Source organism: Pezoporus flaviventris, unplaced genomic scaffold, assembly GCF_033815535.1.
Source record: "Pezoporus flaviventris isolate CSIRO_AGI_PZ_B2104156 unplaced genomic scaffold, CSIRO_AGI_Pfla_v1 ptg000013l, whole genome shotgun sequence".
NCBI classification, from domain to species: Eukaryota; Metazoa; Chordata; class Aves; order Psittaciformes; family Psittacidae; genus Pezoporus; species Pezoporus flaviventris.
In genome coordinates, this window is record NW_026892561.1 from 3,542,958 (window position 1) to 3,554,969 (window position 12,012).

At 37.0% G+C, this 12,012-nt stretch overlaps 1 protein-coding gene across 3 annotated transcripts in view; it reads left to right on the top strand.

Annotated features, from left to right (window-relative positions):
* The window catches only part of EPS15 (epidermal growth factor receptor pathway substrate 15), a 54,136-nt gene that overhangs the window by 16,589 nt on the left and 25,535 nt on the right, over positions 1–12,012 (top strand). For 2 of the 3 annotated variants that reach the window (XM_061451253.1, XM_061451252.1), the window contains exons 6-12: positions 357–422; positions 879–1,004; positions 1,473–1,532; positions 2,663–2,863; positions 4,381–4,526; positions 5,423–5,582; positions 9,088–9,173. In XM_061451253.1, coding sequence (XP_061307237.1) covers positions 357–422; positions 879–1,004; positions 1,473–1,532; positions 2,663–2,863; positions 4,381–4,526; positions 5,423–5,582; positions 9,088–9,173 — 845 coding nt within the window. The remainder of the gene's footprint in view (positions 1–356; positions 423–878; positions 1,005–1,472; positions 1,533–2,662; positions 2,864–4,380; positions 4,527–5,422; positions 5,583–9,087; positions 9,174–12,012) is intronic. The other variant, XM_061451251.1, reaches the window with a different exon arrangement.

The following is a 12,012-nucleotide window of genomic DNA, read 5'->3' on the forward strand; positions in this document are numbered from 1 at the left end:
ACAATTGGGAAGGTTTGGTAAAAATACCAAGCACTTCTGACAGTGATGTTGTAGGGCAATAGGGCCCTACACCAGGGGACAATTAAGCTATGTGGAATAAGAATAAGGTGCTATATATTCTAATGGGGATTTGCATATAAAGTTGTGTATAATTTGAATATATATATGTCATTTGTCCTATTAGTGGACAGAAACATGTTAAATTTCTTACTCTGAATTTTGGTATCCTTAATTAAGGTATGAATGATTAAAATGCAGCTCTGTGAAGGAGCACCTTCTCAAATATGGGAGTGGTTTTCCAAGGTCAGAACCATGTCTTTTTTAATGTGTTTGGTTTTTTTCCTGTTTCTCCTTAGACTGATACCAGTAGTCCTTTGCTACTCAGTGGAACAACACCAAGTGATGTACCATGGGCTGTTAAGGTAAACTAGAGATCGGGCTGCTACCTAGATCTGTGATGCGGTTTGAGAGGAAACATAAGTCTAAGAAAAATATAATGCTGCTTGTAGCTATAATTGGTAAAGTATGATAAATTACCATTTGTGTCAAATCTGTAATTAGGCCAGCAGACCTAATTTGATAAAAACACTTGACCCTTGGGAAACCTCTTCATGTTTAGAAATTTTGCAGGAAAAAAGGGAATACTTATTTGAAGCCATGCAAATAACAGAAGAATAAATCTCACTGGGTTTTAGATGAGTCTCTAGCTGATTCAGAAATAATACCTTTTTCATGCTGTCTTTTAGGCATCAGGAAGTGCAATGTATGTGTGTTTCCAACCAACTAAAGCAAAAAGTTAATACTTTTGAATGAACAACTGCTTCTTAGGCTATGAGTGTGACTGTTACCATGAGTAATATTTTTCTTCTGCCCCTCAGCTGGAAGACAAAGCCAAGTATGATGCTATTTTTGACAGCCTAAATCCTGTGAATGGACTGTTGTCAGGTGACAAAGTGAAGCCTGTACTCCTTAATTCAAAACTGCCTGTGGATATTTTGGGACGAGTAAGACCACCTTCCTATTAATTGTTACTTCACAAATAGTAACTGTACTGCATTCAGCAATATCAGTTTTTCAAATGGAAGATTTGTACTAATGAGCCTAACTATTACAAATACTCTCTTGTGGAGTGGCCACACATGTGTAACTACTAAACTGTAAAAAGTATATAAAATATGCTTTTGATACTTTGATAGATTGCCTCTTACTACAGTTTATCAGTTGTGTGTACTCTTTAACACTTGGTTTAGGGCAGCGTGCCCTTAGCGCGCTCTTTCTCCAGCTTAAGTATCTCTCTTCTTTTGCGTGGTCTATGTGAATGTATGTTGCTCAGTGAAAACTTACGCTGTTCATCTTAATAGAACTTAAGATATTGTGGAGAGAGACTGTCCACATTTGGTTTTAATGAGGTTTTAAATAGGAAACTGCTGCAGTTCAGACAATCATCCCTATATGCTGCTTTTTCTTGGTAGGTGTGGGAATTGAGTGATATTGACCGTGATGGAATGTTGGATCGAGATGAGTTTGCAGTTGTAAGTATCTTTTTCCTGTTGGGGTTTTGAAAGCCTAATGACAGTGGTTTACAATAGATCTGTTGTATATTAATTTTTGACTGTTTGTGTGGTTCATTTATTGCCTTTATTCAGAGACCTTAATCAAGTTTTAGTACTATTTAATGTTTCTGTCAGTTCGAATGTCTGTCAATACACAGCAATAATTTCCTTTGTGGGCTAAATGAGCCATTAAGAACCTGTGATCTGTGTCCCATGTGAGACTGTTTTCACTGAGAAGGTTTTACCTTCACCTTCACTGTTTATCTAAAAAGAAAATTAATACCTGTTTAATTGCCAAGAATTGATGTTATGGGCAACATCAAAACTTTGCTTTGTTTCTTCATAATATAAATGTGATTAATTTACATTTTCCTGCTGTCATGTATGTGTTTGAGAAAGGATTAAAGTGTAAAAATTGTCTTGCTTGAATATTGTTCTGTCATTTTGGGCTTCTTTATGCTCCTGTTTCTTTTGAAACCAAGTCCTTTAAGAGCCTAGTAGTTAATTGTCACTATATTTGATTTCCTGTGTTTATGTTGTAATTCTTCAGATTTCTAGCTTTGAGATCAGAGGATTGATATGCTCTAGGGAAACTTTTGAGATACAATACTTTAAAGGTTATCAATTTAATTTATAATATCTTTAAAATGCAGTTCTAAATATTGAACAACAGTCATAATACCATCATATAGTGTGTATATATATGTATATATATATATAGTACTACTATATATACCAAATGTACCACTACAATAAAAGAATAGACGCTTAGTAGAGTGATTCCTGGAGAAATGGTAAATACATTAAAATTAAGTGTACGAGGTGTTTTCTCAAATAAAATTCCACAAGTGGTGGTACAAGCTTGGTAATATTTAGGTAAACTTTAGTGTTCCAAAATATGTTGAGCTGCATTTGCTAAGCACTGAGCCTCAAAAGAAAGTAGTAATGAAAAACACAGGTCAGAAGGCAAGAAGCTGCAATTCAGTTGAGGGGGGCTTGTAAAGGAGAAACATAATGAAAATAATGCTACAGAGTTATTTTTTTTTTAATTTCTCTCTATATATATGTTTCTTATATATTTATATACACACACCTTGTTTTCTCTTTAGGCCATGTTTTTGGTGTACTGTGCTTTGGAGAAAGAACCAGTGCCAATGTCCTTGCCTGCAGCTTTGGTGCCACCATCAAAGAGAAAACCTATTAGTGTTCCAGGAACAATGCCATTAATTCCATCTTCCACATCTACCAAAGAGTCTCATCAGTCCTTGCCACCTGTAGGCATTTTGGCTGCCAAAACACCATTAACACAGGTATAGTCTGAAGTTAGGTGGGGTTAGATGACTTCTGCTCTTATACTGTGCATTGGAGACTGCCTGTATGAAGAATCTTGACACAGGTTTTTAGTTTCCTTCTTGCCTGGTTGTTGAATTTTAAGAGGCAGATGGGAAGACCACGTGGTATGAAATTTATCTTCTTCTGCATTTTCTGGATGTCTTCAGATAGAAACAGTTGGGTAAAAGAACATTATTTAGTAAGGAATTTAAAGATACTTTCCAAATAAATTATTTCAAGGTGTCAAGCTCACCCCCAAGTTATAATATTAAGAAAATGGTTTAAAAATGTAGTATTGGTACATATATGCAGAACACAAATCTCTGGCTGAAAACCGACTTGAATATGGGCAAGGTTTTAAAACCAGTTGTGGCAGGCACCTCTGTGCAGTTGTGTGTGCATGCATGCATGCAGTTTGAAGAGGACATTATTGAAAGAGGAAAAGGTAAGTACAAGCAGTGGGAAAAAGAAACAAAAGGTCTGGCATATCCACCTAAACACATGAGATTTGGTATTTGTTCTGAATGTGATTATTAATAAGTTTGATGCCTCCCACCCCACTGAGCATCTTATTTAATCCTGGTTTGTTTAGAGTCCAGAATATGGAAAGATGTCTTTCCAGATAGATAGTAACTTGTTCTATTCAGTATAAGAAAAACTTGAAAAGGTGGTCTAAGTTAAGAACTGTAGTACATAATGCATAAGGTGCTGCTTGGACATTTGGGTAATCGATAACAAACTGGAGATGCCAGGGTTTTCATCTGGCAATTTACTTGACTGATTGTAAGTCTTTCTGTATGTATTACAAAGCAGTGCCATTCTGGGTGAGTGTCTCAATGTGTGTTTTGTGTACAGCACCATTTGGGATTCATCTGTTGAATGTCCTTGTATGCTGAAACTAATTAGCATTCATAAGCATGCACTTGAAGCCACTTTCACTCAAAACCAAGCCAAACATCTTTATGATAGCTTAGTGTTTGGAAAAATTGCTGAAGTAAGAGAAGTGTTTTTAATTCCCATCTTTACCTTGATTGGAGGCAAATTCTACAGTTTAAAATGTGCCAACTATTAAAAGCCTGGGCATGAGCAGACCAGCTGTCTAAAGCTGTCCAGCTGTGTAAAGAGAAATAAAATTGATAGAGCCAGACAGTAAGCAGGACTGTGACTGAGCCCAGTGATGAGGGCACAACCCCATGCTGGGAGGAGATCTGGGCTTTAGGGAGTGCTTTTAATGCACAGGCAAAGAGGCAGAGAAATACCAGCCAGACTAGGTGCTTCACTCACTAGGTGCTTCTGCTTTTGGACTTGATTGTGGATCTCTGATTTGGAGGATAAAGCTGGTTCATGAACTAGGCACCGATAGCACTTTCTAAATCTGTGTTGTAGTCCTTGACTTACATAACCCTGAAAGGAACTATGTGAAAAGAGACCTGCCTGTATCTCAGGATTGTGGGTTTGATTTCTTTTTTTCCCCTCATATCCCCACCCCCTTCAGTGGGTTGTGTCGCCTGCAGACAAAATTAAGTATGATGAGATCTTTCTGAAAACTGACAAGGACATGGATGGGTTTGTGTCGGGTGTGGAAGCCAGAGAACTATTCTTGAAGACAGGACTGCCTTCTGCTCTTCTTGCACAGATCTGGTAGGTTTTTTTCCCCGTGACAGCTGTTTAGATGATGGCATGGTTCTCGCTCCTTCCTAGCACTTAAAGAAAAGTGCTATGTTGACATTTCTGGGAAGTGTAACTTGGGGTTTTTTTCTATAATAGCATGGCCTCTGTATAAGCAGTGGTTATTTATTTGATTCTACTTTAGGACAGAAATGGGGGGAAAATGAGTTTATGCTATTCATCCTGTCTTAGAGGAGGAGGTAAAGCACCTGAACACAGATTGTTACAAACAAATACTGCAGTTGAGCTTGTGTATTTAAGACATCGTAGTGTTGCTGTGTATCTAAACATTGATACTGTCCATATACTGGTAACGAGAATTATCTGTATAAAATTCTTAGCATGTAAAACTTACTGCCTGTCTCAGTCTACAACTTACTCATCTGTCATTGCAGATAGCAGTGACACACTGCTATTTTAATTCTTTCCCCACTATAAGCTGTCATGGGGCACTCTGATAGGGAAAGTGGTTTTTTTTCTCTTTCCAAGGTATGGTTAACACAGCCTCTAATTTAGGAGAATTTAGGTAGACCTATATTGGCTGTGGAAAGTTTGTAGTTCTTTAACTTAGAAGGCACCTCAGTTACAGGTACTCGGGTGGTGTTATTGACTTACGGCTCTGATTCTGCCTTTCACCAGATCAGAACTTAACTGTAACAGAGCTGTGGACCTTAGCATACAAAGAGAAAAAGTGGCTGTGTATGTTTGAATAATGTTTCCTATTTATTACCATGCCGTACTTCTATAGTGCATCATTTTAGAAGTGATATACACCAGTAATTTTGACATTTTTAAATGACAAGTGCAATAAACAAGGTTGTACCTGCAGAAATGAGGGTTTGATTTATTTAATGTGCATCTCTGTACAGGGATCTCTGTGACATGAAGGACTGTGGAAAGCTGTCAAAGGAACAGTTTGCTTTGGCTTTCTATTTAATTAATCAGAAGTTAACAAAGGGTATTGATCCACCTCAGGCTCTGACTCCAGAGATGATCCCGCCTTCAGACAGGGGTGTCAGTTTACAGAAGGTAAGGATGGGTTTGGCATTTTTAGCGTCGATCTCAAAGAAAGAATGTTAATTTAAAAGCACCTCAAATACTGGCTTATCTTAAATTTATCATAGTATCAGGAGCAAAACAAGTCTTGGGTGCAAAGACTTGACAAAAAACTGTTCCGTCCATGTTTCAAATTGGAGCTGTCATTTATTATGCCTGCCAACCAAGCGGAGAGACCTTATGTTGGGAAAGCATTAATTTCTTTTTTGAAAGAATAATCCTTCTACTGCCTATCTAAAGAAATTTTAGGTTGCATCTGAAATAACACTCCCAAGTTCAGTGTTTTTCTCCTAATGTGTTTATGGTTACTTCTATTCATATTGATCTTTTTGAAGAAGCCTGGAAATAATGTGAACTAAATAAAGTCTAGAACTATGTAGTTAAAGTTTAAAAAGTAAATGCTCCACACTTTAAACGTCCTCATAGTCTGTTGACTGCCATCTACCTTAATCCAGCAGTAGATTGTACCTCAAGCAGTTTAAGCTGTATTTATCAGAATGGTAGAGCTCATCACGAATTCTTACCTGTTTTACACATCATGAAGTCTGATGTGAGTTACCTTTTCTTGGTTGTGCAAAACATTGGCCTAATTCTACAGCTTTCTTAAACAGAATGAAAAATTCGTACCTGGAAAAAAGATGAAACTCAAAATTTGGCACTCCTTTTGAGTTTCTGTAGTTGGTTTCTAATTCGTTTTTACATTCTGTTTTTAAAAAGTAATTGCTTTATTTGCAACTCTACTAATCTTTTTTGTATGTTTGCTTTCCTTTCTATGTCTCTTTTCTAGTTTGGACTGTTTTTTCCATTCTGCACCACTCTGCTTTTCATCCTTATTATTCTGTCAGTTTGTTAACTCTGCTTTCTCAAGGTTAGAGAATCTTTGCTTTTCTAATATTTACTGTCTGTTGGTTTAATGATGAACATCCTTCTAAGACTCTTACATATTCATTGCAATAGCACAGCACTTCTCCGAAGTGTCACAGTACCTTGCAATCTCGAATTATTGCTGATTTCCAGTGTTGTTCATCTGGCAGAACTCCAAGGTTCTTCCTTGGACCCAGACCTCTGTGTCTGTTACCTTTTGGTAATACTTGCTGCTTATCCTAATGCTGCATCTTACCCTGTTGAAATGACTGAGGAAGCGGTGACAGAGCAGTAGGCCAATGTAATAATTTGCAGTTGTCATTTACTGATTATATTACAGAAAATTTAGCAATTAGAACATTTTAGAAGAGATCAGTGTTGGTTACTGCTCGTCTATGTGTGTGAATTGTTTCAATAGAACTCTCAAAGATATTAGTATGCTGTTTTGGGGTTTTTTTTTTGCATAAATGAGAAGAGTATGAATATTGTGAAAGAAGGTAAGTTAGCTTTTAGTTAGCTTTGTAAATCCTCACCAAGAATTTATTTTACTAGATTGAGCTGAACCTTCAGCTTAGTTTGAGCTTTTCAAAAGAGATGTTGTCTTGTTGATATGAAATAACCTGTTTGTCCAAGATTATTGTTCGAGAATTGAGCTCAAAGGATAAAAGCAATAGACAGAAATAGGCTTTTTGCTGGTTTTCGTGAAGTGGCATGGCTTACACTGGGGCGACAAGACCCAGACTTACCCCCAAAACCCCGCCTTAGGCTTCATCTTCTGAATTGACCAATATGCAGGTAGTAGCAGGCATATCAGTAAGTATAATGGCAAACCATTACGTTTTTAAGATAGAGAATATTTACTTGTGACCCTTCTTGCTAGATATTCAGAATGCATATGTATGTATATTGCTGTTATCTAATGTTTGGTTTCCTTAGAGAATTTTATGACCGTGGTAGTGTAACATCTATTTCAAGTTTGAGGCCTGAATGCGATCCAGCATGGGATACAGCAGCAGTCTAGTACTTGTTGCTGTGTTTCTTTACTTAGAACTCTTTGAGGTTGTGAAATTGTACTTGCATTACCAGCCATAAAACTTAAACTTACATGCAGGTTCCTCTTAAAGAATTTTGACAGGGATTCACTTTTATTGCTGTTTTGAGTTTAAAGACCCAAACCGTTGTTTGCATGCATGTTGCAGTGTAGTAGATGGCAGCAAATAGCTCTAACTTACGTCTTTGTTAACTTGAAATTGAAGCTAAAAATGGCTTTTATGTTCTTCCCTCACACCAGTTCTCCTGAAAAATTGCAAATAAGACTGAACTACGTCTTGTTCAAGCTTGACACTGGCGTCAGTGTGCAGAATAACTGATGAGAGGAGGAGGCCTGGAAAGAATTTGAACTTGTAACTAATAGCTCCATGTTCTCCTTCTGTCTCTTTGCTAGGAGAAGTAAAATCTTTCTCACTAGAGCACCATGAGCAGCTCCGCAAACCTCTTGTGTAATTCCTTTAGAAGAGATCTGAACGTCATAGTCATTTGAGAAGCTGCATGCTAACCAGTTTAAGAATAGCTGTATGGCTTTTTTTATTCTCAGTTCATGATATTTGTTCTAGTAAAAGATGCATGAATAACCTATAGTTCTGCTGAATAATACTTTCTGCCAGTGTGCTCAGATTTACTGTTTAGGTCTTTTCATGGCTTGTGTTTGCTCTTTGGTTTTTCTCCAGAGTATAACCTTGAATAAATACATGGTTAATAATAGGTTGATTTATCTTTAGAGAAACTTTGGCATTTAAAACCTTTGGTGTTATTTTGGGAGTATCACTGCCTTTTTTTAATTATATGTATATACTTTTCTCTGAACTTTGTGTTTGTCCTGGATGACTTTATTCCACTTCCACTTGAAGGAAGTGATGTATTTATAGAAGGTAGTTACAGTGACTATGGCTTCCTAAACATGTTCTTGCTGTGATAAGGCATAGTAGAATAATTACAGTATTTGCTAATTGTGTCTTGTTGTTCTCTAGTCTATTTTTGAGCCAAATAATTTGTATTATAGTAATTGTCTTACAAACAGACTAAGTAAATGGGAACTCGTGGGCATAATTTGACTTTGTTTTACCAAAGTTGCATTCAGTACACTGAAGGTTCACATTAAACTAGCTCAGAAGCACTACAAAGTATCTATACTCTGCAACAGGAGGATCACCAAGGTGAAGAAATATGCAAGTACTAAACAAACCAAACCACTCTTAAATGAATGCTAGGAAGCCATATAAACGTTAATTTTAGAATTCATTTAGTTGTTAATTTTAGAGCTAGATTAATTTGTTTGTATGATCAGGTGGTCCTGTGCTTTGTGGAAGGTGACTTCAAGAGATTACAGGAGAGAAACTGTTTGAATTACTAGATATATTGGATGTATGTTGTGTTCTGTTAATATAGCATCTGGACTGACTGTGCTTTTGTTTGAACCAAGTGTGAAGATTTGAGATACAATGCTACCAACCATTGTTATAAGAGGATAGCTCATACTGTCACGAAAAAGTGAATTTAATATAGTTGTTGGACAGCATAAGCTATAAACTAACAGTATGTATTTTTTATCTTTCAGAGTACTCAAGGAACAAATCTGGTAGCAGATTTTTCTGCAATTAAAGAACTTGACACGTTAAACAATGAAATAGTAGACCTGCAGAGGTAGGTAAAGAAGGAATAGGCATAGTTGCCTTAGATTCAGTTGTGCTACTTACTGGGTTTGTTGTTTTGTTTGGGTTTGTTGTTCTGTGTTTTCTTTTTAAAACAAGTTCAATGCATAAGAGAAACCCAGGTGGCAATAGTCTGCTTTGCTAAAAATAAATGGTTAGCATGTCTGTAATGCTGTTTTAACACTTCTACTTCTTGCTCACTCCGATGAGTGCATTTAATAACAGCAAGACTGTGAAAGGTCTATCTATGGTGCCTTCTGGGTATTTTTCCTATCCAGAGATGGAAATAAGATTGTTTCCCATCCTGAGACAGAAACGTTCTTTCTTGCTTAGCTTTACTGGCAGATGAGAATGGATCTTTAGGATGCTGGAATCATGATGTGAATTGGTATTAGTTGTCTTTGATTTGTAGAGAGAATTCTGAGGACTCTTTTCTAGTGGCAGTAGGAAAATGAGATGGGAAAGGTCAAGTATGTAGGGTAGAGAGTTGGAAGGTGACAGTTTGTATATGGGCCTCTGTAGGAATTTGGTGGTGGTGAAGATGGACATGCTTCTGTTCAGTAAATTCAACTGATGCACTGAGAAGAACTGTTTTACTTTGAGGTCTGCAGACCCTTGGGTTCCAGTAATTATTTCTAATCTAATTAAGATAATGACTTCAGGTGACTACAGAAATCAAACTCATATATATATTGTGTATATATGTATAGTCTCCAGACTTAGCAGATATTTTTCTTTGGTTTTGGGTGGCTTTTTTTGTTTCTGATACTATCATGTATCTACCAAAAATTCTATTAAGAACAGTTAATTCTACTATTTTTTAAGTGAGGGTGCTTTGTGTTGATGGAATCTGCCTGTCATCTTCATGTCACTTGCAGGAATGATTTAATTTGGCAGTGTGTCAAAGCACAGTCTGTTTCCTAAATACATAAATGTTTTTTCACTTCAGCTGCTTGTTCTCCCTCTTATTACTCCCACTGCCTCCTCGCTTCTCCCTGCTATGCTTTCCTCGGCTGTTCTTTAGGCTATATTAATTCCAGTTTTGGATTCTGACATTTATTAACATGAAATGTGATTTGCTATCATGTATGTTTGCTGTTGGCATCTTAGAGGGAAATTAATTGTTCACCAGCAGGAATTTGCAGATGAAGTTGGTTTTCAAGTAGGTAAACTTGCAGCCTACCATGCAAGCTGTTCTGTTTATGTCTTGTTTTCTTTTATTACTGTGAGGTGTGAAGGATACATTGCCTTTGGAAAGTTATTGCTTCCATTTCTTCAGTGGCAAATACACTTGGGCAATTATTTAAGACATGTTTGAATGATATTAGATTGTTGAAGATATGGTGGGGGCATCTGTGTATTATTTCTGTTTGGAGAGTGGAAATTTACTTTTATATGATTTTTGATGTTCAGAACAGAACTGGATTAATGATCAGAGGCTTAGGCCTATTTCATCAAGCTGAGGTATAACAGAGGGGTGTATGGTTTCACTGAGGACAGCTGTCAAACTCTCAGTGTTCTAAAGTACATTGTGGCTCCTGTAAAATTTTTTCTTTATATTTTTTTAAGGAAAGTTGAGGGGTTTTATTGCTTGAAAATCCTTTATCCACTGTAGAGGAGTTATTTTCTGTAGCAGAGGAACCGTTGCCTTCCTGTACCTTTCCTCAGCACAGGTGGCTGAGGCAACACATTAATCTTTGGTAAACATAGGAAACTTTTTCATCTTTGGCAAATCTACATTTCTGTTACAACTGGTGACATTTTCAGTCTTGATAGTTACCATATAAAAATGAAATTTAAACGTAAGTTAGTTTTGTTCATTATTAAACAAGGCATATTGTTCAGCTGTTGGACTCAATATGCAGTAATTCTAGACCATGATTCCATTGAGGAGTATCCATGAGAGCTGCATTTCTGAGACCCAGTAATAGGAATTGAGTCTATTTTTGAAATGCACTCCAATAAAGGCAGCAGAGGAGATGCCCAAAAGAATGACAATGTGTGGAAAACAGCATTTTGAAAGACGGAGCAAATAACACAGAGGTGATACATTTGTAGCTCAACAGTTTGTGTGGGAAAGATATCTGGTACCCGAAAGCTTTTTAATTTAATTCAAAAATTCAGGATGGTGGAGGCTGAGGATCAGATGAAGAATAAAATACAACACACTTATTAGTGAAGATAATTCCTCTCTGGTAGGGGGATGATTTGCCTAGGGACATTGAATCTGCATGAGATGTGGAATGTGCATCATTTTGAGCCTGTCAGCACTGCTGCCTACAAGTTCTGTTTCAGATGCACTGTATTTTTAGAAAGCTATTTGGAGCTTTTTTTGATCAGCATTGTGGGAGGGTAGACCAGATGTTCTTAATATTCTTTTTTTGTGCCATAAAACCTTTCTCTTCCCCAGCAAACCCTGCTTTGCTTTCGTGTGTTCAGAGCTATCTACGGCCCACAAATTTGTGGGATTTCTTTGCACTTTGACAATATGACGTTCCTCTCTAAGCATGATAAGTAGTTGAGCTTAATTTAGGATAGCTCAACAGAGGTGCCATCCTTCACATAGGTTGGACAGGAACAGTTATACTGATTGAATCTAAATCAGGTTAAAAGGACCATAAGTTGGTCTCTTAAAAGCAGGGAAACAGCAAAACGTTCCCAGAAAACCAGGGCAACCTCTCCCTGCCCTGCACTGGCATCAAGTCTTAGTTTCAAAGTTCAGAGATCTACAGCTTCTTAGCAAAGAAATGTTAAGAGTTTTAACATGTGCTGGATTACTTCTTCTAACCTCTGTCTTGGAAGTAACTGAGCTGTTGCAGCTGAAGAGGTTG